The sequence below is a fragment of the Phocoena sinus genome, chromosome 6 (genome assembly GCF_008692025.1).
Source record: "Phocoena sinus isolate mPhoSin1 chromosome 6, mPhoSin1.pri, whole genome shotgun sequence".
NCBI lineage: Eukaryota > Metazoa > Chordata > Mammalia > Artiodactyla > Phocoenidae > Phocoena > Phocoena sinus.
The window spans coordinates 24,459,105-24,486,305 of record NC_045768.1 but is presented as its reverse complement, the minus strand read 5'-3'; the positions used below and the strand labels follow the sequence as shown (position 1 = coordinate 24,486,305).

Below are 27,201 nucleotides of genomic sequence, written 5' to 3'. Positions count from 1 at the left end.
ATCCTCCAAGGAAGCCAGAAGCTGAATGCTTAACAAGCACCCCAGGTGACTCTTCCTTGTCCCCGTCTCAGCCCTTAGGAAAGAGTCATAACTGCTGAAGCGTGAGGCTCCAGTACTGGTCAGGGATGGGGTGAGGCACAACACCCGGCATCGTGCCGCTTCGACTCCACATCACTGCCAGTCAAAACTGTGTCAGGGCACTGCCAGTAGGCATGGCCACTCAGACAAGCTGGGTTTCCCTCAGGTGTCTGCAAACACCACGAGAAGAGTGAGTTATCAACCAATTTTGATTTTAAGACACTGAAGTGAATTTCGAGGATGATCACTCTTGACTCAGAAGCATCTGCTCTATCTTCTTAGCTATGGAGCTCCTCCCGTTCATTCAAAGACATTTGCTTTACCCTCAGCTTTTCAAAACATATGATAAAAATAAGGTGCGCGTACGTAATTGTTAACATTTTCAGGTGTGGAAATTGAAATCAGTCTGTCTAACATTTGATTGCAATTTATACCCTCCCTAGTTCCAAAGAATATTTGAAGCAGAAATAAACAGAAATAAACATACCTCTCACTGTCCGCTGCTCCTGAGCTCTCGCGACGCGCACTGAGTCTCCGGGCCGCAGGGCCGCTCGAGCCCTTTGGGTAGTGGCTGAAGACGGGCGGACCGGCGACCAGCCCGACAACGATCCGGGAGCGAGGTAAGTTGGAAACGCTCCGAGGCGCCGGAGTGACGTCACGAGCCGGACGGGGCGTGGCGTGCCTTCTGTGCCCAGCAAAGTACAGTGAGGAGCTCCGCTCGCGACCGCCCTCTAGCTATACGTCCTACTGCGCAGCCTATTGTATCTGAGCCCCGCTTTGACGTCAGACGCTAGAGCTCGGTAATAGGAGCCGGTGGGCGGAGCCTGGGGAGACTCGGGCGTTCACGTGACACGTACCCCGGGCCACCGCTGGAAAGCCACCTTCCTCCCAGGGGAGCAGGAGGAAGCGTCCAGGCCCCAGAGGGCGCGGTTTGCAGCACCCGAGGTCGCCATGGCTACCGAGCCCGAGACCCCTGTGGCCGCCTCAGCTGCGGAGCCCGTGGTGCCGTCGCTTATGGATCGTTACTTCACTCGCTGGTACAAAGCGGGTAAGTGGAGAATGACGTCAGTCTCTTCTGGGCCCAATTTGTCCGACAGTATAGGGACTATGATGAGAGATCATAAGCCACACGCACCTTCCCCAGCGCTTCCTCCCCACGTCAGAAGGAACTGGATCTCTTTGTTCCTCTGTAGGCCAAGGGAATGGCATTTGCAAGGCCGTGGAAAACAGCAGGGTGCATCCTGGGTAGGGCGAGCGCAGTGCGAGTTCACGAGGGTGGGTCGCTTGCGGGAAGATGGTAGACTAAGGTGAGATCCCCGAGGGAGGCAGGAGCTGGATTGCAATCTCCTTGAGTGCCTAAAGGGATTTGAGGGGCTCAGTCCTCCAAGAAGAGGCGATACATAAAATGATTTAAATGGTAGCGGTCTAAACTAAGGTAGAGGCATAGGGATGGAGAGGAGAGGGTGGGTTAGAATAGAGGCATTTAGAAAGCAGAATCTACAGTTTTACTTAAAGGAAGTCGCTGGTATTACACATTTGCCACTTAGAAGTAGGTATCCTGTTGTACAGCTTTGTGTACCCAGCAAATATCAGCGATGAGAGCATCGTCGGGGACCCTCCTCTAACCCAACTTGCTCCCATTCATTTAGGGATAATAGGTGTACTCATCTTTTACAACACTGAAATATTTTACAATAGCATACGTTTTATTAGCCAGACTTAGTGTAACCAACTGTCCGGTTAACCCTGGATTGAGGTGTTTTCGGGAATCCATTACTCTCAGCACTAACATCAGGACAGTCCTGAGCGAACCAGAATGAATTAAGTCTTTCTAAAATTGATCGACAAAGCATGCTACTAAATTAAATAAAGAATACATTACTAATCACTTTTTCCTAATAGAAATGATTGTACTCATTTTAAAGTGAGGATAAAAAAAGGTGGAGCAAAGAGATTATTATTTTTCAAATGGAAGCCTGATTGCAACAGTGCACAGCTTGTGTTAGGGTTCTGTTTTCTCCTCCCATCTGCATTGTATCCCCTTGAATGGTTAAGCTTAGACCAAGGTGAATGGTGGACATTTGAACTCTAAGAAATAAAAATCAAAACATGTCGTTAGTAAAAAAAAAAAAAAAAAAGTTAATCATCATTTTAACATTGAATGAATGATTCCATATGGACCAGATGTTTTTAAATACTTTATGGTCAGCCTTTAGGTATATCTTTTTGAGTAATGAAGGGATACCAGTGATGTATGTGTCCTGCCTTCATAATTAACTACGTCTATGAACCAAAGAAAGTACTACACAATGGTAGTAAATATTGACTCAACAGCCGTCAGACTCATTCATTTTTTCTAGATGTCAAAGGAAAACCCTGTGAGGACCACTGTATACTCCAACACTGTAACTGGTAAGCAAATTGGGAATTTTAAGTTATCAAAGAAATATTTTTTCTGCCATTGTAGCCTGGTATGGTCTTGTATTGAATAAATATTCATTAAATGATTATCTTCCACTGTATTGAGATGGTATTATTTATAGTAGGAGTTTGGTTGACAAGAATGAGTCTTTCAGTGCCTAAGCTAAACAAATAAACTTGCTTACCCAAACATCCAAATGGAGGACCACACCCTGAGTCGGCTACTACCTCAAGAAACCAGCCTGTGCCTGACCACTGAAGTGGCCAAGCCCGTGGAGAGGGCTAGGGTAGAAGCTCAGATGGTATCCTGTCCATACCGGCATGCCTTACTTTTCTGTCTTCCTCCTCCGTGCTGTCTAAACACCTGTGGTACGCTTCCCTTTTGGGAAAGGAAATTCAGTCCCATTTTCCCCATTTTTATTACTGCATTCTTCTCTTCAGGTAAGCTCCAATAGTAGCCAGAGGAAAATGGGGGGAAATGATAGGCTGACTAAACAAATGTCAGCTCAGCTCTTCTTGTGCCAGGAGGAATACTGTGTTATAGGAGGAAGAATCATACCAAGCAATAATACAGGATCAATTTTTGCTCCTTGTAGAATATGTGTCATCACACTGGCAGGATCCCATCCAGTTCTTCAAAGTGGAAAAGTAATTAAAAGCATTTCCTATCAAATCAGTACCAACTGTAGCAGACTTCAGAACAAAGTCTCTGGGAAATTTAAGCGGGTATGTTCCTGTATTTCTCTACCTAAATCCTCTATTGTCATAATAATGGTAAAGCCAGCCAGTCCTAGAACCCAGTAATGTATGCTCAGCGTACTTCCCTGGCAGTTAGAGATGATTTTAAGAATACTTAAGCTCTAAGGAAATCCTCAGGCCAAAAAAATGAGGTATTTCAGAAGGTATATTATCTGTCATACTAGCTTCTGGGCCACCATCCCTATCATCCCCAGGATGAAGGATGGAGAAGGTGGGCCTTGGAAAGAACAACGCTAATACCAATATAACAAGATATTTTGTCCCTTCCTGTTTCGTTAAGCCAGTATTTCGAAATCTATAAAAGTTAGATGATCAATACTTCTTTATCATAAATTTTCACATGTGAATTTAAAAGTAAAATAGGGGCTTCCCTGGTGGCGCAGTGGTTGGGAGTCCGCCTGCCGATGCAGGGGACATGGGTTCGTGCCCCGGTCCGGGAAGATCCCACATGCCGCGGCAGCGGCTGGGCCCGTGAGCCGTGGCCGCTGAGCCTGCGCGTCCGGAGCCTGTGCTCCACAACGGGAGAGGCCACAGCAGTGAGAGGCCCGCGTATCGCAAAAAAAAAAAAAAAAAAAAAAAGTAAAATAAAGTCCTGAGGTAGTGAAAAAAAATCAATCTGGGAAAATATACAGTATTTGCTTCGTATCAGTTGCCATTCCTAACTCATTGCCAATTTAACACACATCTAGCTATACCCTCTACCTCCACATAGTGTCTAGTTATAGAAAACGTCACCTGTGCCCTCTACAATTCTAGGCAAGACGGACATTTTACTGTTAAAGGAGGGTATCACACCAAGGACAACTCAAAACCATACTAAACTATCCTGACAAACCCCCTGGAAAGGAAAGTTTCTGTGGATGATTTAGGTCCTTCATTTACTGAGTTCATACTAAGAGTTCCTGCTAATTACCTCACTGTTCTGGAAGACCCTTGTTTACACTCCCCTTTGTGGGCCTGAAGGCCCCTAATAACCTGCCTTATAATTACTGATTTTTCCTCACTCAGGAAGCAAGTGGACTTTAAAAAGCATGGACCATTCTTAAAAGTCTACAAATTACAAGTAAAACAGTTAGTGCTTGTGATGTTCCTGTGATCAATCTTTGTCCAAACTAGTAACACTGTTGTTACTACTGAGGAACGGAGAGGGACCTGCACATGGAACCCACTGTAGATAAGCTTTGATCGCCTCTCAGCACTGCCCATCATTTATTCTCCCAAGGGAGGTGACTAAAAGGGGTTAAAACACTTCTTTCTGACACAGAGCCAGTGATAGACAAACCATCTGGGACAAATCCCCAGCCTCTCCTCCCAAAAGTGGGGAGTCACACTGACTAGTCTTTTGAAAGGAAGTACCCACAGGCAGAGGAGTGAAGCGCGTGCAGTAACACCTGAATGCTGTCTAATAAAGTTGTGAGTGGGAAAGAGGCCATACAGAACAGCATCTTGACCTCAGATGTTCACTGCAGTAAAAATTCCTGGGAAAAAAGAGCAACACATGAGACATGCTTGCATCCATTTCCCATGAGCCTCCTTGTACTGCGTTGGCCAAAAAGTTTGCTCCGGTTTTTCATATTAGGGAAAATCCTGAACGAACTTTGTGGCCGACTTGATAGATATTTGTCAGAACCTCCCCAGATATATCCCTACAGTGGAGTACATGAAAGTATAACCGTGCCACAACATTCAAACAGACAAATGTAGTATTTGCTAGCGGGTTATAAGATAATGGGTAAGTTACTCTTATTTGCTACTTAAAAGTTTTCTGTTTTCCAGATTTTCCTCAATTTGCATTTTTTTTTTAATTAGAAAAATATCCCTTCTCCAGAAAGTCTCAGTGATTGACCTAATAAAGAAGTTCCTTTCTCTATTAAGTTCTGATATAAAAATAAGGTAGGAATCTTAATGAAACTATATACAATATTGCGATTATTCTCTATAATGTTGAATTTTATATTATGCTTATTGGTAAGATTTTCCTACCCTTTTGAAATCTTTACACTTGGCTATGTGCAGCTTTCTCATGCACAGTTAAATATAAAGTATAATAAGTTAAGATAAAATATATTCTTAATATGTAACTAAACTACCTATTATCACATTTGTCTTAGTCTGCTTTTCCCCTAGACCTAGGATGGTGCCTAGCCCATAGAGGCATTTAATATATAAATATTTGAATAAATGAATGGTTTTTCTGTACTTAAGTCATTTTTATTTAAAACACTAATTCCAGGAATATATCCTATTGTAACTGTGAGGGCTGCCTCACAAAGAGAAGTGAAAATGTACATCAATTAATGTTTTCTTCCCTTTTATTATCAGGGGGCACAGTTTCTAACAGAACTTGCACCTCTGTGTAAGATTTACTGCTCTGATGGAAAAGAATACACCATATCTAGGTGAGTTACTTTTTAACCACAATTTTGGAGAAACAAAGAAAATAATATTTTTCTTCAAAGCAATATTTTCTTTAAATAGCTGTGTTAGAGGACGGTTGATGGAAGTGAATGAAAACATTCTCCATAAGCCATCTATTCTTCAAGAGAAGGTAAAAGGGTCTGGGGAAGTAAGATCCCATCCACACACTTTTTACCTGATTTTTTACCATTTGACAGTATTATATATTCTATTTCCCTTCTAGCCATCCACCGAAGGATACATTGCAGTTGTGTTGCCCAAGTTTGAAGAAAGTAAAAGCATAACAGAAGGGTTACTGACACAAAAACAGTATGAAGAAGTCGTGGTGAAACGCATCAATGCCACAACAGCGACCTCATGAGGATTAAGGTTGAGTGAAAACAACAGGGCATTCTTATCCTTACCTGGCCTACCAGTCAGTGCACTAAGGAAGAACCAGAGATGCTGAAGCATACTTCACACCCGGCCAGCCATCCGCAGGGAGGCCTGCTTGAAAACCTGACCTAGGTTTCCTTCTTTGTCTTGCATAACAAGCCTTGATTCCATTTTGTCTTCAACCTCCCAGATCTGCCTGCCCATGTACTCACTCTGTTCTTTTGCTTTTCTCTTTCTAACAACTGGCAAGCAACAGACGTTTTGTTTTTCTGATTAAAAGCCAACAAACAAAGCACGTTGAAGAAAATTTGAAAAAGACAGAAAACACAGCAAAATAAAAAAAAATTTACCCATCATCCTGTAACCCATTAGTAAATACTAGGTTTTGATGTGATTCTGTTTGAGTATTATGTCATGGTTATTGTTTTTGCCTCAATTTTCCACACTTTGAAGTTGAACAACAACCGGCCTTTCTTACCCAATCTGCTTCAGTGTGACACGACCAAAACGTCTGGTCCCACCCCTTCTGCCCCAACTCCCCCGCTCAGGTTGCTGGGAAGAGGCAGGGTGTAGAGTGTACCTTCTCTATGTCTATGGGTTGGCCTCTAACTCTGAAAATGTAGCACTGGAACGCTGGCTTCTTAATGAGGGACACATGAAGAGGCTTTGAAAGGGGCTTTGCTAACATGGAAATATCAATGTTATAATGCTGTACGAAGTAACATGTGCATTTGTGGTCACTCCGTCTCACACTCTAGTTACAGAGTAACCTGCGAGGAAGTTCCCGAGAGGTTCCTGGAATTTGAAGACACAGATGCTTTTGAACAGAACAAAAGCTTTCACATCATTTAAACAGTAAGCGAAAAACTATGAATTCATGGTTTAAAAGTGTATACTTGTTTACATTGAATTTCAAATAAAAGGACTTTTAAAACTGTTATTTTTCCTTAAGGGCTGCAACACATACATACATATAACTATATGGTTTTAAATAAAACGATTATCATTGACATGTAAATTCTTTTAGTTCTCCATCATCTTTTGCTGTTCAAGTCATGTTATCCCTTCCCTACCCCTACTTGCATTTAAATAAGAGAATATTCTCATTTGAGTTATGTAAAATATTTTGTAAATAAAATTTTAAAATTATTTTTGACTCACAAGGAAACTTCTTTTAACCCTAACTCTCCCCTAAGTATACCCAGTGGACATGATACAGGTAGTAACTCTAGAAACATCTACTCTGATAGTGCTATGAGCTGAAAGTGTAAGCACAAACCAGCAAATTCCCATTTCAGCACAAACGGTTCCCAAAGGTGTCATAAAACAAAGATACTAAAGATAGTAAAAGAATTATGTATCTATTTACATATAACATTACCTCACATCATTTTCCCATTATTTCCATTGTAATTTAAAAGAGTATTTTGGTTTCAGGGCATAAAAATCATGTTTGATGATTTTTATAAAGAACTATTTTATAAAGGTCATAACCAAGCTGAGTGCATCCCATTTTCTCTCCAGGGCCTACAGTAAATTCAAGGTTGCCTAAATAAAATATTGACTAGCTAACTGGTGGTTCTTCAGGATCTTGTGAACATTGACTGTGATGGCTGACCCAGATGCCGATCATCAGACGAGCCTACAGAACTACTGCCGAATCCGTTAGATTTCAAAATAAATTTCAAAGCACTGGGATACAAGCACAAAAAAACAAAGTTAACTATACTACATCATAAGGACAGAACTTATAACCAGATCCTTCTATCAAAACCCACCCCACAAAAACAAAAGCTTTAAACCGTAAAACTAAAAACACTAAAGTTGTTTATTTGTTTTATAATGAACATTCCAAAGACACATATATAAAATGTATGCTTACTCAGAATTTATTTTAAACAGCTCAGTTCAATTATTCTCTGTCTTCTACCTTCTGTTCCATCAGTCACTACTCAGAAGTACAAAACCTACTTTTTAAGCCCGTAAGATAGGCTTAGGATTCCAGCTAATATTCAGGGCAGACAGGCCAGCTATGCTAGAAGGAGAACTAAAACCATCTGCTAGTGAGTTCCTCCAGGATTCCGTGGAGTAAGCTCCATGACCCTGCTTTTGGGTGGGAGAGGGACATGCATCACAACAGATTTCCTGTGCTCCATGAAACCCTCACTAGAGAACAAACGTGTGCTCCTGGCATGGATGATCTGTGACAGAGGGGACAGCAGAGGCCCAGTCATACTCAGTGGACGGAGGGATTGAGGAGGAGTCCACAGGTTTAAGGACAACCCTGCATCACCCAGACTACTTGTCTCTTCTGCTGCAAATTGGTATAGTAGATGATAAGCTTAAATTTTAAAAAATGGGAAGTATGGGTAAAATGTGCCAAAGGTGAGCATATATTCAAAGTAGCTTCTTTGGATTAAACTGTCATTAAGACAGTAGGGATATTTGGTTTGACCTAAACATTATTCATGGCAACGTCCTATTCTAAAATCACACTGCAATTAGAAACATAGCGACTACCATGGCATTTATTAGTTGTCAGAAAGCTTCACCATTGGTTTCATGATCAGAAAATAAAGCGAGATTTCAGTTTGTTTTCTTTACAAAATTGTTCAGTTTCTGAAATATAAAGGATCATTTACTTTCTAAAAATGTTAGCTTTGCCACATGGTGTTCCAGAGATCTGACCTCAAAAGCTTCTCAAGTTTTACCATCCACAGAATCTTTATTTGTAACTGAGACCCATCTGTTGTTTTCCATTTGAGTCTGGAAAGAATTAAGAAAATTAGTTTCTGCTTTACTTTACTCTTAAAATAATTGCAAAATTAAACAGTATCTATTTTCTTTTGCACTTTCCTTTAGACTAATTTTTTAAATGTGAATTTAAGATACACAAATTATCTTACCTTCTTCAGTAGTTTATAGCAAAGTGAGAGAAGTTGGACCAAAGTAGCCATTATGCATCTTGTCTTTGTAATACTCTTATCAACCTATAGTGACAGAAAGCAAGCGAATCAAATTCTTATAAGGAGGCCTTTAAAAGACTTTGTCATTTAGTTTGAAAATGGTAAAAATTTCTTCATTATAGAAACCTAAGGGATCTCAAAGGGTATACAGATTAAGGCATCTGAGCTGACTTGATGACCTGAGGTCCCAGAACACAGAAGCAGGGACTATTGTCCAAGTCTCATGCCAATTTCATGGACCCCTGGAAGAATGGATGGAAAATCAACCTGTTCTATTTCAGACAGTTTAGGGGCTTCTCAAAGGGCACCAAATAGTGGCAGCGAACCCCATTCTTTGCAATTCTTTGCACTCGTTTTTGCACTCAAACTCCCTAAAACAAACAACAGAAGCCCTTCACTCTGAGGGGTCTGTGCCCTAGTTAGTCAGGTGATGATGTTGGGATTTAAGGGTAGCTGCTCCGTGCTATGGTATTAATCATGTCCAAAAAGCTAATTTACTTGGTGAACCTACTACTTCCTGGGGTCAGTTATAACTGCAGATGATAAATGTTTCTTGCAGTCAAGGCAGGAAAAATGGAAATAAATTGTTCTTCTGTGGGTATTAACACTTTATTTGAAGAAAAAGGGGCTGGAAGCTAACCTAATAAAAAAAGAAGTGTGAAAGTTTCTCAAGCGCTTTCCTGAATGTCCCACCCTCCCTTTTACCTTTAGAAACACTTGATTCTGCGAAGGTGTCTTAGTTACTGCCTTGAGCTGGTGGCACAGAGGAACAAGCTTGTTTATTTCCAGGAGAAGCATAAGCTTATCATCATCTTTCAGCTGAAATGTAAATAAGGAAGTTATAACAACTCCAATGAAATTCCATCTTTTAAACCTTAAATACCTTTATAGCTTAATAATATACCCTCAAAGTGGGTATTTATGACATCACCACCAGCACCAGGCAAGGATACGTGCATTACCTGTTTTGAGAAAGCTTGCACACTTGAAGCAAGCTTCAAACCCTCTTCAGCAAAAACCTGGTAGAAAGGAAAAACATCACTACATTAGGCGTATGTCATCTAGATAGTTGGTAAGAAATACACTCATGGATAATTTTCATACAGAATTTAAAAAATAAAACCTAAACATAAAAGGTCTGTCATGGGACTTCTATGTTTTTTGTTGTATCCAGGAAAACACAAGAGTTTAACAGTATTCAGAAGCAGATTTCCCAGACCTGATGCAGAATCAGTCCCTGCAGTGGCTCCCCTACACCGGGACACCTCCAATTACTGTGCAGGATCACACAGACATTTGATACTTAGCCATAAAAATTATACCTGGGCTTTTAGATGGATCCGAAGCTCATCTCATAATATCCCCAATTATAAGAGGGTGTTGAATCTTGGAACATGGGGTCAAAAGGGTTAGATGAGGTCAAAAGCGTTAGAACATTCCTGCTTCCAGCTCAGCAAGATAGAATTTGTCACCTATACACATTCTTCAACTAGCCATTTGAGGGGATTGTTTTTTCCCTAGTGACCATACATTGTACAATTTAGTGAGGAGAAGAGGATGATGGGAAAGAATACTGAAAAATACTTTAGAATATTTGGGATGATTATTTTTAAATGGTACACAGAATCTTTTAGAGTGAGAGATACCAGGGAAGTGAAGACTGAGCTTCAGGTGGCAGCAGGAAGAATGAAAAGAACAGGGCAAATTTGAGAGTGATTTGTGAAGAAGAATAATAGATCTTGGTAATAAATTAGATAAAGCATATGAAGAGGAAGGAGGCAATAATTTCAGGGTTAACTTTAATTCTCTTTCCAACAGCCTTGCTATCACTGGATAACCTGATCTCAAGGTCAAATTGTCCTTCACATCCTTCCCTATCCTTTAAAAGGGAAACCAGTGCGTTTTAAACATACCTTCTAACCAAACGGAATGACTCACTTACCCACATGTTCCTCATCATTCCACATTCCCACTTTCTCTGTACACATCTTCTCTTCCCTTCTAGCCTACAAATCCCTTGGGGGCAAGATCCCTGTCTCACAGAGTACCATGGTTTTAAAACCACCTTAAAGCTGATGACTCCCAAATCTCTCTGTCCATTCTTGACCTAACCTGACCCCACTCCTGTTCATCCTACTTCAGTAAATAAAATGCTTGATTTTCTCCCTCTAAATTCGGTGGTGTCCCTCTGTTCTCTCGCTCAGTAAATGGTGTTACCATTTACCCTGTTGGTCAAGCCAAAAACCTTTCAAAACAGAAGCCAGGTCATGCCATTGCTCCTCAAAACCCTCAATGGGCTTTCCATAATTCTTGGGAAAAAAAAAAAATCAAGGTTCTTCCCATGGCTCAGAGATGTCATTTGTTACCACCTTCCTTCTGACTCACTACATTCCACTCACGCTTGTCTCCCTGTTGTTCTTCAGACACCTCCAGCCTACCCCTACACCTCAGGGCCTTTGCACTTGTTCTGTCTGCCTGAAATATTCGACCCCAAGATATCCATCTAGCTCACTCTCTCAACATTCTACTCAGATGCTACCTCCTTAAAGAGGTCTTTCCTGACCACCCCGCTTCTATCACCTCTGTTCTTATCCTACAGGATTTTATCTCTCAGTACTTATATATGGGCATTATATATTTAACTTTTCATTGTCTATCTGCTCCCACTTGAATGTAAGCTCCATGGGGTAGGGACTTTCTTTTGTTCACTCTTCTCCAAAGCTCTTATCCCCAGGGTTTGACACACAGTACAAACTCAATGAATATGTGATGAGCATTTTATGTAGACACTCAGCAGATGTTGGTTTAATGAATAAGCTAACACAGGAAGAAAGTGAGTAGTGGATCTTTTACAGTGAAATACTCGCTATGGTGTGGTGTGACTTGGAATGGATATGGGTCAAAATGAACAAAATGAATCCAGAATTTCTCCCAAATTTTTAAACAGGGAAATAGCTCACTTATAGTCAACTTTACAGAAAATTCCGAATGAAGTATTTTCTATAATTCTGCTGACTCTGTTGACAATCATCCTCTCAAGCTGAAACCCCTTCCCTGAAGAGGCTCAGGTGAAAGCACATGGGAAGGCCACAGGAAAGCACGTAAGGTTGATAAAGTGACAGAAATTTCAGATTTCAAATGCAAGAATGCCCTGGGTTCTAGAGAGGCAAACAGACTACCATGAGAGTCAGGGAATTAAGAAAGGACTCTGTAATCCACTTATCAAGCTAAGCCTCCAGGTAAGCGAGGAGAATTAGAGCTAGGCCTATGTGGAGTTTCATGAGACACACAGGGCAGAAGGGTGAGTGTCAGTATATGTGTCTCTCCCTGAATGCCCTAAATCATCAGGAATATGGAAGAAGAAAAGGAAACTAACATGTACTGAGAAGCTATAATGGTCTAAGCCCCATGACAGATGCTTTCTTATGTGTTATCTCATTTAATCAATATCATTCATCCAATTCAATAATGAAGAAGCCAAAATGCTTTCCTCACATTTAGGACAGTATAAGATATGCATCTGCTGACAGGATATTTTCACCTACTTGGGAAAACCTAAAACTTAATATTGCATCTAGTGACTATCAAAGCCCATTCTACTTTATCCCTATAATATTTAAGATTTTTTCCACTAAGATAACCAAAACAGCTCCACAAAATGCTACTGCAGTCCTCTACTTTTCTACCACTCTCTACAGTACACACGTGCTGTGTACGTAGGTAAACATAAAAACATGACGCAGTAAATCATTAAGAAAACTAGCTATCACAAACTTTTAGCCCAGAATTAAAGTGTCAGCATAGGGGAACTCCCTGGCGGTCCAGTGGTTAGCACTCGGCACTCTCACTGCCAGGGCCCTGGGTTTGATTCCTGGTCAGGGAACTACTAAGATCCCTCGAGCTGCATGGCACAGCCAAAATAATAATAATAGTAATAAAAATAAAGTATTAGCATAAAATGGAAATAAAACATACCTCTAGTTGATGAATTAAATCCTGGGAAGTTTTTATTGGCCCCTCTCCCCTGAAATAAAGTGAATTATTAAGGAGGTAAGAAAAAGTTATTGCCTGGAAATTGATTTTATATTAAAGTTATAGAGCATTTGTGTATTAACAGATCCCAAATTTTGAAGAATAATATTGAATAGACTAATAATATTGTAACTATTAAAGCAGCTTTAACATTTAACTATTACCTCTTAAGACACTTTTAAAAAAATTGGTAAACATTATATATGTTAATTTTATAATGTAAAGAAACTTAAAACTGACAAGTTATATTTAAGTTTTATTTTTCTTTTTTAACCTTCTTCATTTTGCTTCATAAGTTAAAGATATGAGAGCTGATAATATGCCTTAACTAAAAGGCCTTTGTTCCATAATGGAGAAAAGGTCAGACCAAAATCAGGACATTCTCATTTTTGATTCTAATTTCAACTCTGGCAGGAATTCAGTTGTTTCTGATGAGGCTGTCAGTTAAGTTTCAATTCTGAGTCTATAAAATCGTCATAGCAATATTTGTGCTACCGCTCTCATCAGAAGATTATAGAGTATCATATTGAAAACTATCAAGAAGAATTCAGACCTTTACAAGTGAAAAGTAAATTATAACGAAGAGCAACAGAATGCATTAAGATGAGCAACAGCCCAGGCATGAATCAGAAGATCTGAAATCTGGTTTACCAGTTCTGCCTTTTAATAGCTATGAGATATGAACGAAACATTCTTATTCTCTGATAAACTGTTTTAAGGATCAAATGAAATTATGACGCAGAAACTACTTTAAAAACCATAAGGCACTGGTAAGTGTGAAATTTTTAAAAACCATAATGTACTAGAAAAGCTAAAGTATATAAATTTTAAAGAAATATGAGTAACTGTATATAAATGATAAAGAAATTATATAAATTGTTAAGACAACCTTACATGACAGCCTGAAGAAAAGCTATAAAATTGCCCAAGAAAACTACAAAATTGGATACTGTGAAGACTAACAAATGAGTCTCAGAAAGAAGCAATTAGATGAGGCTGGTAAACCATCATCTTAAGGGAAAACAGAAAAATTGGGGAAAAACAGGTATACCGACAGGGTGGGTAGAAAACAAAGCCAGCTTAAGATTTTACCACAATCATATTACCAGGAATTGCCAAACTGGCACAAGGTGTTATCCATTACAGAAAATCCATTTTCTTTTCCTGAACTTCAGTGGCTCCTGTCCAATAACCATATTCCAGTAACAAGTCCCATTCCATAGAGCTTTAGTTACCCCTATTCCTCACGCTTCCTAGTCTCTGTGGGATGCATGTCACCCCTTACCAAAATCCACTCTTCTGACTCAGAAATAAAAATTGCTGACCATATATAATCCTGAAATATTCTGAAATAAGAAACAAGAAACAAAAGGGGCAATCACAAACTTAAAAAATTTTCTATTGATGAATCCTTTATGTGGGAAGATTTTATATACCAAACTACATTTAGTAAGAATTTATTTCTCGAGTTTCTGTTGGTCAAAAAAAAATTTTTAATCTGATTTTTATCACCATGAGATAATTAGCATGATTCCATCTCAAAGGAAAGATCTTTGTTTCTACAGTTAATCTTCACATTTCAGTTACCCACACACTGAGTGTGGGTAAACAAAGGAATTCCATTTTACTTCCTTTTGCAGACTTGACTCATCCGATTTTTAGATGATATGAACCATGAAAGGAGGTCAAAATTAGTTTTGGGAAAACTCAATCCCCAGAGAAGCTTGCTAAGAATTAAGAACAGGGCTTCCCTGGTGGTGCAGTGGTTGAGAGTCCGCCTGCCGATAAAGGGGACGCCGGTTCGTGCCCCAGTCCCGGAAGATCCTACATGCCGCGGAGCGGCTGGGCGCGTGAGCCATTGCCACTGAGCCTGCGCGTCCGGAGCCTGTGCTCCGCAACGGGAGAGGCCACAACAGTGAGAGGCCCGCGTACAAAAAAAGAATTAAGAACAAAGGAAGGAAACCACCAAAGAGGTGGGGGGAAGGTCTCCAATGATGGAAAATATGGAAAGATATTAACAGATGACTGCTAACCAGAGGCAAAATTATTCAACTATCATTTCTCTTTCACCCTCCAGAGGAATCATTTCCCTTGAAAAGGTAGAAGACATCATCAAGACAAGAATGAATGCTTCTTCCTCACTCCTAATCTTCCTTCCATATGAAGGAATCTTCACTAGCACAGCATCCCTCACTTCACTCTGCTCTCTCACTTATTTCACCCCATAGAAGAGGGTGGACATTTATTGATCTTTTCAGTCTTTTTGGTGACTTTGTGAAAATGAAAATAAATTAGACATGGTAGCCCTTTCTTTTCTCCTTTTTCTCTTCGTAGTAAGGGTGCCTTTGGGATATACCTAGTCTTCCAAGTATTTTAAGAGATACATTCTTCCCCTACAGGGTAAGATTTCTTAATTCTAGGGATTATTTTTAAAAGCCTATTTGCCTATGGCTATAAACCTCATTATTGAGTATCAGCTTTATCAGTATAAATGTTACTGGTCCCATCTGCCTATTCTTTTGCTTATTTTTTCATTTTGTTCAGAACTTTGGTGGGGAAAAGGGGCTATTTATTGAGCCCAAAAGCCCACACAGTTGTAGAGATCCCAATTACTTTAACTGAGCTTAAGACTCCAGTCCAAATGGATTACATTCCAGATTACTGAAATAATATGCAGATGTGAACGACTGCTGGTTATAATTTCAAAATCAAAATGAGTAGGAGAGAAGCCATAACACTGAAGATATCAAGTATCTTCTAGTTTCTAAAGATGAAAAAGATAGATATCAGAAAACCAAAAGCTCCAAGTTATTCCTTGAGAAAATTCTAGAACAGGTCATTGAGCAGAAAACAGATAAAATTTTTAGCAACATGGAAATACTGTACCATATGTATAGTCTTCCATTATTATAATGGAAGACAAATGTGAGTGACATGGACTTCATTGAGGCGTTTGACCAACAGTCTTGTAAGGTGAACAAGACAGAGAATGTAGGTCAGGTAAATGTAAAGTTAGGGAAATTCTCTGCTATATAATGAATACTGATCCATGGAGGTTTGGCACCCTATTGAGGTGGTAGACCTCATGGCTCTATTCTTTGATCTGTATATAATCCGTCACTGTGTAAAGATTTAAAAGGCATGTTTTCTTTTCTTTTTTATGTCTTTATTGGAGTATAATTGCTTTACAATGTGTTAGTTTCTGCTGTATAACAAAGTGAATCAGCTATATGCACACATATATCCCCATATCCCCTCCCTCTTGCACCTCCCCCTCCCACCCTCCCTATCCACCCCTCTAGGTGGACACAAAGCACCGAGCTCATCTCCCTGTGCTATGAGGCTGCTTCCAACTAGCCATCCATTTTACATTTGGTAGTGTATATGTAAAAGGCATGTTTTCTAAACTTACTGATGCTGGCTGGGAGAGACACTGATATATGGGATGACAAAAAGCAGAAAGCAAAATTATTTCAAAATTATGGAAGGAACCTAGAAAAGGGTCTCTTCTAAATCTAAATCCTAGTTAAATGAATGTCTTCTTGTTGCATTCACTTAATTGTCCTAAGAACTACTTATAGGCTTTTTATCATATATTTGAAACCGACTTTAACCTATCAATGTAACATGGCACTTTTTCTTTACACCAGATATCATTAAATTCATTTTAAAAGAGTAAGATGTAACTACACTTACCTAGTAAATAAATACAGAGAATAGGCCATACTGGACATGTTCCGTCCATATCGAACAACCTCGTTCTCCTGATCCTCCCACTTCTCAATCTCACAGTTGGCATCAGAGGTGAGCAAACCCAGCTTGAGTCCAAGCTTTGCTATTTTGGCTTGCTCCTACAAAACATACATTTTAATCACAACAATGTAGTCATTAATTACGTAAAAGGAAGATTAAAAGTAAGACTACTGCAAAGAAAAAGGTCTTGCCTCAGAGTCAGGCTTGTCTGGCTTTAATGATTTCAGGTTTGCGTTATTCTTCTGTGACAAGAAAAAGATTAGGGCATCTTAAAAATAGGTACAGTTAATTGTGAAGAAATGCAATAGTCATAGAAAGCATAACAAAGTACCTGTAATAAAATTTTAATATGAAAGTTTTCAGTACATACTGAAACTATATTAAACTGTTTAAGTAAAAACAAACAACTACAGTTGACCCTTGAACGACGTGGGGCTTAAGGGCATTGACTCTCCGCTCGCAGCCGAAAATCTAAGTATAACTTACAGTCAGCCCTCCATATCCGCAGTTTCCCTGTGTCTGTGGTTCTGCATCTGCGGATTCAACCAACCCCAGATGGTGTAGCACTGTAGTATGTACTACTGAAAAAAATGCACAAGAGTGGACCCCAAAGTTCAAACCCATGCTGTTCAAGGGTCAACTGTAATTGCAAATACTCTACTAATATGTGCGTTCAGCTTTGAAGAAGTAGTTAGTTAGAAATCTGGAGTTAGGGAAAGCAGATCTGTATCCCAGAAACACTTAAAGACTTCTGCAGTCTTTTCATAGTCCAATTATTATACCCCCAAACCTCCTTGGCCCCTCTGTTAAATTATTCTTAGGAAATGATGTCATAAAATTCATCACTATATGTAGCTTTCAATATATTCCTAATGTTATGACTCTGGAATTCAATTCCTTTAACAGGTTTGCCTTTTTGAGGGCTAAATTTCAGCACCCTAGTTTCACTGACATCCAGATTCCTAATCCTATATGCCAGCTTATATAGGAGATTATACTTAGAATTTAGGATTTAATATTTGAACCAGCATGTTTGATGGCCCCTATATATGAAACAGCAAGTTTCTTTCTACGTAGGCTATTTAGAACTCAGAATATACTTCCCCTAGGGGAGAAGAAAACTTTGTACACTGGTTAGGTTACCAGACTGGCCCACAGATGCTTACTTACTTGCAGAAACCACTACCAATAGCAATGTTTCTTTGAAAAATATATCCAGAAGTTCTCTGGAGATGGCAGCCCAAGTTGGGCAGTATTCCTCTCATTCTGAGATCTGGTGGGAACTCCCCTAGCTGGGGCAGGAGTTCCAGAACAGCTGGGCTAGTAGGGCCAGGAGATGCGGGGAACCATTTGTTTTTTTAAAGGAAACATTTATTTAAACCATCCATACACACACATGCACACACACACACATACACACACCCCACAGAGTATATAGTCACACACATGTACACAAAATACAGATTATGATAAAACAAAACACGCATGTGCCCACTTAGCTTAAGAAGATAATAGCTTTGAGGTATATGTGTACTTCTCCGTTTTTTGTTTCCCTTATTATTACCATGACTTATTGCTTCTGACCAGCTATTCTGTCACCAGTTTAACTGCAGAATAGAAGAGCCGCAACTTTTTCTCGTTTTTCTATCCCATCGTTTATATTTGTTCATTTAACATTGCCCTTTTGAAATTTTCTAATCCTGTTTACTATAGAAGAAATAGGAGAAGGTAAAGGACAGAAAATAAATATAGGGAATCTATAAAGAGGCATGGACACACACACACACACACACACACACACAGGCTGCCTCTTATGTTCATTAGAAAATAAACAGAGATGACCGATGATCTCTTCGGCTCCTCCTTGTATAGTCACATCATCTGCATCTTCATCCTTGGTCTAGCATAAAGCAACTTATAAAGCATTTAAGAAAGTTAAGAATACCCTAGAGGTTTTTAGGTTTTATTTTATTTAGAATCTTACAACCCCATCTTACTCTTTTAAATTTAGTTGTGTTTTCGTTATTTTTATTTTTACAAATTATTATTATCGAAGTGTTTAATGAAGACCAAAAGGGAATTGCCTGAAAAGGTACAGAAACCATCTTAATAATGTAACCAAGCCTGCCATCTAGTGGGCACTATTTTGCAATGCAGCCAAGATGCATCAGCTTCAACTGTGTAAAGCTAATAAATAAAGCATTTCAAGCCTCTAAATATAAACAGAATGGTTTATTTTCATCAAGAAAATTAAGAAAGTTAGTAGTTTGCACAAAATTATTCCAACATGACCTTGTGAATCAGACCCAAGATATGAAGAACAAAAAGACCTCTGACTTCAGATTATAGCTTCTTATTAATCATAAGATCTGTTACGTATTCCCTCAATCCCTCAAATCTAACACAAATAACCAAACTATGGGCTACGTCTAGACCACTACTCAGAATAACAATTCTGAACAGTCAACATTTAATAGCCTTTTTTTTTGTCATGTCAATCATTGGAAGTTGTGGGGGGAGCAACAGGCAACAAGAGCATAATTTGAATTCTGAATAAAAACATTCTCAAGTGTACAAATACAAAGGTTTTCTACTTACCATTGGCTTTGGAAGTGAAAGGTAGCCATACTTCTCTCCTACAAATAACATATATAACTTAAAACAAATTTTCTACTATTCACATTTAATTTTTAAAATATTATTAAATAAACAGAAATGTTAGCACATTAGTTTTGATAATTTAGTCTATTAATTACATGTGACTGAGAAATAAAATTGTAATTTGGTTGGTGAACATGAAAAAAAAAATATTTGGTACAGACTGTGATGTACAGAATTGTTTTCGAAGCACTGTCTTCACAGGGGTATTATAAGTTTGATACTCCCTAAACCCTTTGTTTAATACTCCCTAAATCAACATGCACTTGCCCCATCTTTACTTCTGAGTTTACACCTCCAGATAAATTAAGTCCAGAATTAAGTTCAAAGGCCCTCTCAGCCTATGAGGATAGCAAAATAATCTCATGACAACCTAACTGCTGTCCATTTTCAATATCCAGAGCTTTTCTGCATCTCTACAAAATAAAGCTAATCCCCCAAGGACAGGAAAGCCTCATTATTTCACTGAAGGTGTGCAATATTACACCTTAGTAGAAGTTCTTATAATTAGCTTTTTTGGTTCTGAAAGGGGCTTTATATGGCATGATCCATCAGAAAAAAATTCATGTCCCCAGACCCACTTAAAATGAATCCCTAACCACTAAAGGCTAGGCAGATTATTAACTAACCTCAGGAGTAGGACTGGGGTATTTTAGAATTTGGATTAGACCAAACCCAGTTGTTATCCTCAAACTCTCCCTTACCTCTACATTCAATTAATCATCAAATCATACTAATATTAATTATAAAATTCTTAAATCAGTCCTCTTATCTTCATTTCCACTATCACGGCCCCATCATCTCTTGTCTGGATGGATCACTCCCTTGTTCCCGACTCATACATCCCCCAAGTAAGCTCATGTTGATCCACAAGCATGTTCCTCTTCCTGTTCGCCCCATTTCAGGGAACAGCACCTCACGCGTCCAGTCTGCCAAGCAACAAAGTAGGCGCAGAGCTATGGAACCTGGTACATCCCTATAAACTGAAGCTTAGTCAGATTAACTTCAAGATGGTTCAAATACAACAAAGGAAATTCAGCTTCCTTAAATAAGGGATAGAATCTGCAGGCTATGAGAGAAAGCTTCTTTTTGATGTTTATTTGTCTAAGATAATCTCAAATTCTAAATGTTGATACATACTTGTCACTAAGGAAAAGTGGAGTCTTTTTGATCTAGGTCCCTTCTAATACAAAGGCCATGGCCTCCCTGAAGGCAGAACTGGATGAAGGCAGAAAGGGAGGAAGACAAATATTGATTTTTGAGTTCTTTAAACAATCCCAGGAGGCCCTATTATGAAATCTAAGGGTCTCCGGGTAAGGGGACAATAACCTAGCTTTCAGACAGACTTCAAATATGCGAACACTAAAGGCTCTTTTTCATTGCTTAGCATGTTGTTTGCTACTTAATTGTTTGGCCAACTGATACTTGCAAACGTATCTAAGTTTCCTAGTCAGGAGAGTCAAGATATGCAGAGCAGAAATAAAGTGGCTAAAATAGAGCAAAGGTTTTCCAGTAATAGTTATCAACGGTGGCTGACTCAGAGTTGGGCTTCTTGGCGGAAAAGCTATTCTTATGAGCTTCATGATAACAGTCAGGAAAAAAAAAAAAAAGCAATAAAAGAAATTAAGCAACTCTATCTCAATTAACCCCACATAAGTAAGGATGCCTCTGAACAGCAAGATACTACCAGTTAAACAATAGGTGTCCCACTGATCAAAGGCAGCAGTGTCCCACCTAAAGAGGAACTTCTGTTCAGCACTTAGGAAGTTAAGATAACCCTGATTTGTGGGGGACAGGTTACTCAAACCTAAAGAAGAGATCATTTACATAATATCCAGTTTGAAAGTAAAAGAAACCACAGTGACCACACAGGCCAAAAATAAGTATAGGATTTTCCTGTTTCAATTCTGGTCTATCTGTAGGGGATGCTAGTCTAGCGCTCAGAAAGACCAGGAATCTTCTTCTCTTCATTTCTTAAACAAGTCTTATGGCAAAGTGATCATTCTTCTTTAAATATGGATCAATTATATCAATTTACCTTTTAATATATAAAACTTGCCTCACATAAAAACCCATGCAGCGGGGCTTCCCTGGTGGTGCAGTGGTTAAGAATCCGCCTGCCAATGCAGGCGAGATGGGTTTGATCCCTGGTCCAGGAAGATCCCACATGCCGCGGAGCAACTAAGCCTGTGCGCCAGAACTACTGAGCCGGCACTCTAAAGCCCACGAGCCACAACCACTGAGCCTGTGCCACAACTACCGAAGCGTGCACACCTAGAGCCCGTGCTCCACAACAAGAGAAGCCACGGCAATGAGAAGCCCGCGCACCGCAATGAAGAGTGGTCCCTGCTCGCCGCAACTAGAGAAAACCCGCGCACAGCAACGAAGACCCAACACAGCCAAAAGTAAATAAATAAATTTATAAAAAAAAAAACATGCAGCTGTAAGTACTTTATCAAAGCATCAAAATGATATGCCATTCAGACTAGCTATCACAGAAATCTTTAAATGCAGAAGCATGGTAAGCATTTATTACACATTACAAATTATGTAGTATCTACAAAGTCTACCATTCCCTGATTTTTAAGCAAATCAGCAATTACCCTAAATGGGTGTTTTTTAAAAAATGAAATGTTTAGATGTTCATAATCAGTAAAAATAAATATGTAATTTGATGTTATTATGACTTTAAATGACATCTTAATTTAAAAAACATACATGCTTGACACTAACAGAAGCCATTAGAAAGGAAATACATAAAAACACATAAACATAGATAACTAGATACACAGTACAATGGGAAATAAACAAAACTCCAAGTTGATGTTAAAATAAAGAGTAAAAATTATGCCTTCTGTACATTGTATGGTACTATTCTACATGTTGCAGAAATACCAATGAACTTACCCACCAAAGGAAATATTCCAAGATTACGTAGTCATCAAGGAAAGAGATTCCATCCAAGTGGAAGGAAAGCAATTCGAAAATCAAATAACTACATTCATTTCATTATGAAGTTAGTAGAATTACATCAGAGAATTATTGTATTACAGAAGAGCATTTGTACTAAAACTAAAAAACAATTTATAAGAAATATAAAAATGACAATTTCAATAAGAAAATTAGATTGTTAATATTAATTCAAAGGAATCTACTATACTGTTGTACAACAAATTTTATTGCTTTGATACTAAAATGAAGGACAAATAATATTTTTATAATTTTTTGTGGAAGACACTTTACTATAAAAATAACCCAGTTGGGTTATAACAAGTTGTTCATTTTGCATCTGAGGTTTGACATTAAAAAACTAAGTTACATTAAAATACTAACATATTTCAATATATAGACAGTTTCTCACCTCGTCTTCCTTCAAACACATCATTGATTTCTCTCAGCAGTGTTAGCATGTCACTAATTTGGGATTCCCAGGCTTCACAGAATACATCTAGATTTTCTTTAGCAATTTTACTAGATGGATGCAATGTCAAAGTTTCAGCAGCAGAAATTATCTAAAGAAACAATATACACAGGTGTGAGTTTCAAAATCTTACCTCTCAGAATCATACTGGAAATCAAACTTAAGCCTGTACTGTTCATATCACTCAATGACACAACTACAAAGCAATTTCCACACATAAGCCCCATGTTGGGCAGTATGGACATACAAAACTTACTGTTTCTTATAATCTTATCTATAGATAAATAGTAGGCATTATTATATATAAGCCTTTATTCAGGGAGCAATTATCTTTATTCAAGGAAAGTTCTGTTTCAACAAACTTACTTCCATAGCATAATTCAGAGTTATACTCCGACTACAAAGAGTGTACTGTACACTGCAGAAGAAGAGATGGTGTAGTAGTGGCAGTATTAGTAACAGTGGTAGTAATGGTGGCAGTAGTGGTGGTAGCAGTAGTCATAGTGATGATAGTAGTAGTGATGGTAGTAGCAGTATTGGTATTAGTACTGGTGGTGGTAGTAGTGGTGGTGGTGGTTGTAGAGGTAGCAGAATCGGTATTAGTACTGATGGTGGTAGTAGTGGTGGTGATGGTTGTAGAGGTAGCAGAATCGGTATTAGTACTGGTACTGGTAGTAGTGGTGGTGGTGGTTGTAGAGGTAGCAGAATCGGTATTAGTACTGGTACTGGTAGTAGTGGTGGTGGTGGTTGTAGAGGTAGCAGAATCGGTATTAGTACTGGCACTGGTAGTAGTGGTGGTGGTGGTTGTAGAGGTAGCAGAATCGGTATTAGTACTGGTACTGGTAGTAGTGGTGGTGGTGGTTGTAGAGGTGGCAGAATCGGTATTAGTACTGGTGGTGGTAGTAGTGGTGGTGGTGGTTGTAGAGGTAGCAGAATCAGTATTAGTACTGGTATTGGTAGTAGTGGTGGTGGTGGTTGTAGAGGTAGCAGAATCGGTATTAGTACTGGTACTGGTAGTGGTGGTGGTGGTGGTAGAGGTAGCAGAATCGGTATTAGTACTGGTGGTGGTAGTAGTGGTGGTGGTGGTTGTAGAGGTAGCAGAATCGGTATTAGTACTGGTACTGGTAGTAGTGGTGGTGGTGGTAGAGGTAGCAGAATCGGTATTAGTACTGGTGGTGGTAGTAGTGGTGGTGGTGGTTGTAGAGGTAGCAGAATCGGTATTAGTACTGGTACTGGTAGTAGTGGTGGTGGTGGTTGTAGAGGTAGCAGAATCGGTATTAGTACTGGTACTGGTAGTAGTGGTGATGGTGGTAGAGGTAGCAGAATCGGTATTAGTACTGGTACTGGTAGTAGTGGTGGTGGTGGTTGTAGAGGTAGCAGAATCGGTATTAGTACTGGTGGTGGTAGTAGTGGTGGTGGTGGTTGTAGAGGTAGCAGAATCAGTATTAGTACTGGTATTGGTAATAGTGGTGGTGGTGGTTGTAGAGGTAGCAGAATCGGTATTAGTACTGGTACTGGTAGTGGTGGTGGTGGTGGTAGAGGTAGCAGAATCGGTATTAGTACTGGTGGTGGTAGTAGTGGTGGTGGTGGTTGTAGAGGTAGCAGAATCGGTATTAGTACTGGTACTGGTAGTAGTGCTGGTGGTGGTGGTAGAGGTAGCAGAATCGGTATTAGTACTGGTGGTGGTAGTAGTGGTGGTGGTGGTTGTAGAGGTAGCAGAATCGGTATTAGTACTGGTACTGGTAGTAGTGGTGGTGGTGGTTGTAGAGGTAGCAGAATCGGTATTAGTACTGGTACTGGTAGTAGTGGTGGTGGTGGTAGAGGTAGCAGAATCAGTATTAGTACTGGTATTGGTAGTAGTGGTGGTGGTGGTTGTAGAGGTAGCAGAATCGGTATTAGTACTGGTAGTGGTAGTAGTAGTGGTAGTAGTTGTAGAGGTAGCAGAATCAGTACTAGTACTGGTACTGGTAGTAGTGGTGGTGGTGGTTGTAGAGGAAGCAGAATCGGTATTAGTACTGGTATTGGTAGTGGTGGTGGTGGTTGTAGAGGTAGCAGAATAGGTATTAGTACTGGTACTGGTACTGGTAGTGGTGGTGGTGGTGGTGGTAGTAGTGGTAGTAGTAGTAACATACACATACACCTATGAGGACATGGTAGATATATCCTTGCGGTACTGTGATAGGTGCTTGATGTACATTAGTATTAATCCTCAAAAACACAAACAAGATACTATCCTTCTCAATAAGCAGTGTTCCCATTTTACAGCTGAGACTCAAAGGTACCAAGTAACTAATATATGACTCTTCATTCACCTGCTGTATGCCCAGCACTGTACCCATGTTCCAGGTGCTGGGGAAACAGTTGTTTCATTCGAAACAAATAAATGTTCCTCTCTTCATGGGGCTCATATTATAATGTGGGGAGACAGGTAATTAAAAACATGTAAGTAAATTATGAAATATCTTAGATGATGAACGATATGTACAAAAACAAAGGGTAAGGAGGATGGAGGGTGTTAGGCAGTCACAGTATTTTAAGTTAGGTGGTCACTTGCAAAGGTGGCATGTGAGCAAAGAACTGAAGAAGGTGAGGGAGTCACAGGGAAACCTAGGGAAAGTCGTTTGGGAATAAGGTGGGAACATTTCTGATACATTTTAACAACAGCCAGTAGGTCAGTGTGACTGGACTGACATCAAAAAAAAAGGAAGGTCACCAATGGCCACGTGATGGAGAAACACGCACAGTAAAGATGGACTTTACTCTGAGTGAGATAGGAAGTCACTGAAGAGGTTTCAGAAACTGATATGTAATGGAAAAGAATATGAGAAAGAAAAATAAATAAATAAATATATATATATAAATGGAATCACTTTGCTGCACACTAGAAGACTAACACATTGTAAATCAACTATACTTCAAGTTAAAAATAAAGAAAAGAAAGTGCTATGGTCAGAGTCAGGCTGCCTTCGAGAGAATTAGACCTAGGCGCTCCTCCTGGGTGAGCACAGTCCCACAGGCACAGGCCTGACAAGCAGGTGGCAGCTTTCAGAGTAGAACAAGGTTCCCCATCTTCAGGGAAGGTGGGCAATGGCTCGCCATGGACTACAAGCTAGATGCAGCAGTGCCGCCTTCTCAACCAGAAGCCACTGGAGAGTGTGGAAACTGTTCCACTGTGCCCTGGATATGCTGTAACATTGTAAAGGCAATATAAAAATGACATTGCTAAAGCAGAGGTATCCAGAAGTAATATAAATTCTCCTAGAGGCATGCTCTGTTTTCTTAAATTATCCCTTTGTGAGACAGATAGTCAAGACTAGGAATAAAAGCTGAAGCTATGGGAATAGAAAAAGCTTCTCAAGTTACAGAAATTGACAGCAGGCTCTATCTATCACCATCCTGGAAAAGAAAATATACTTTTCCTAATATCCCTGCTGCAATGAAAACAGTAAGCAGAGAATTACAACCAAATAGCAAGCAGGGCCTGAGGATAACAAGAGCTGATTGTATATGGCAGGAAAGTCAAACTTTAGCTCTACTGAAATACATTTATGGCCAAGGCAAGTAGCATGACTCCCAAATGGACAAGTAAATACTGAAGCCTTGGTTTCTCCCAATAAACAGAGATCCTCTGGTTATAATAAAATGCTCAGCCGATGGTCACTGCTGAGGGTCACTCAGATAGTTCCTGCTTCCGTGAGAAGCTTTTGATACTGTTCTCCACGGGGAGTATAAACATCCTCCAGCATCCAACTTGGGTCTGCTAGAGGGCACACACCACCTTTGTCTCTAAGTTGCTTTTGCTGTTCTCAACTATAAATCCAGGAACTCGACATCTACCATCCAATAATGCAATAAGGAGTAAGTCCTTTTGGCTGCCATGATGAATGAAACAAATACACCTGGTAAATTGTATTTCAGAGCTTAGACCTAAAAGGGAAAGGAACTTCTGTCCCTCCCTTTTTCCCTTAATTTGACAGACAGTATTAAATACGGTATCAATTGTTAAAATGCTTTTGAAAATTATAAAAACGAAGTAATATTACAGAGAATTCAGAAAAAATAACTCACAATTCTCCCTAACAAGCAGAACTTTCATTTCTGCACATTCTTAGTCATTTTTCTTATATATGTACATTTTATATAGTAGCAATTATAGCATATAAACAAATCTGTATCCTGCTTTTGTCACCTAACATTTTAATGAAACATTTTTTGATGTTGCTAATTCTAGTTATCAAAATTATTACTATAACATCATAATATATTATTTGCCTAACTTAAGATTGTTACTTTGCTTCCAACTGAATCTTATTATAAGTA

The 27,201-nt window shown here is 39.4% G+C and overlaps 2 protein-coding genes across 5 annotated transcripts in view; one reads left to right on the top strand and one right to left on the bottom strand.

Moving 5' to 3' along the window:
• Window positions 1-905: 905 nt before the first annotated feature.
• LOC116755739 (protein Abitram-like) lies at window positions 906-7,200 on the top strand. Of its 3 annotated transcripts, XR_004350443.1 has the most exons (8): window positions 906-1,126; window positions 2,439-2,490; window positions 3,096-3,225; window positions 5,068-5,151; window positions 5,581-5,657; window positions 5,737-5,806; window positions 5,900-6,045; window positions 6,810-7,200. XR_004350443.1 is itself a non-coding variant. In XM_032635604.1 (5 exons), exons 2-5 carry the CDS (start codon window positions 2,968-2,970, stop codon window positions 6,035-6,037), a joined length of 543 nt encoding a protein of 180 aa, XP_032491495.1. In that variant the 5' UTR covers window positions 935-1,126; window positions 2,439-2,967; the 3' UTR covers window positions 6,038-7,200. The 3 variants fall into 3 exon arrangements, 1 of the variants encoding a protein (XP_032491495.1); XR_004350442.1 differs by having other exon boundaries at window positions 908-1,126; window positions 5,900-7,200; XM_032635604.1 differs by lacking the exon at window positions 5,068-5,151 and having other exon boundaries at window positions 935-1,126; window positions 2,439-3,225; window positions 5,900-7,200.
• A 661-nt stretch (window positions 7,201-7,861) lies between these two features.
• Window positions 7,862-27,201, bottom strand: part of CTNNAL1 (catenin alpha like 1) — a 63,213-nt gene continuing 43,873 nt past the window's right edge. Inside the window, exons 11-19 of one of the 2 annotated variants that reach the window (XM_032635602.1) lie at window positions 22,822-22,972; window positions 19,401-19,438; window positions 16,994-17,044; window positions 16,746-16,900; window positions 12,993-13,041; window positions 9,980-10,036; window positions 9,723-9,836; window positions 8,958-9,041; window positions 7,862-8,817 (exon numbers count right to left, since the gene is read on the bottom strand). In XM_032635602.1, the coding sequence (XP_032491493.1) occupies window positions 8,752-8,817; window positions 8,958-9,041; window positions 9,723-9,836; window positions 9,980-10,036; window positions 12,993-13,041; window positions 16,746-16,900; window positions 16,994-17,044; window positions 19,401-19,438; window positions 22,822-22,972 (765 nt within the window). In that variant the 3' untranslated portion in view covers window positions 7,862-8,751. The remainder of the gene's footprint in view (window positions 8,818-8,957; window positions 9,042-9,722; window positions 9,837-9,979; window positions 10,037-12,992; window positions 13,042-16,745; window positions 16,901-16,993; window positions 17,045-19,400; window positions 19,439-22,821; window positions 22,973-27,201) is intronic. The other variant, XM_032635603.1, reaches the window with a different exon arrangement.

Bases quoted from the DNA above. Each gene is read 5' to 3' on its own strand.
- LOC116755739 (XM_032635604.1), top strand. From the start codon at position 2,968: ATGGGGGGAAATGATAGGCTGACTAAACAAATGTCAGCTCAGCTCTTC. The intron at 5,658-5,736 runs GTGAGTTACTTT...TTCTTTAAATAG, and splicing joins AAAGAATACACCATATCTAG to CTGTGTTAGAGGACGGTTGA. The intron at 5,807-5,899 runs GTAAAAGGGTCT...TTTCCCTTCTAG, and splicing joins CATCTATTCTTCAAGAGAAG to CCATCCACCGAAGGATACAT.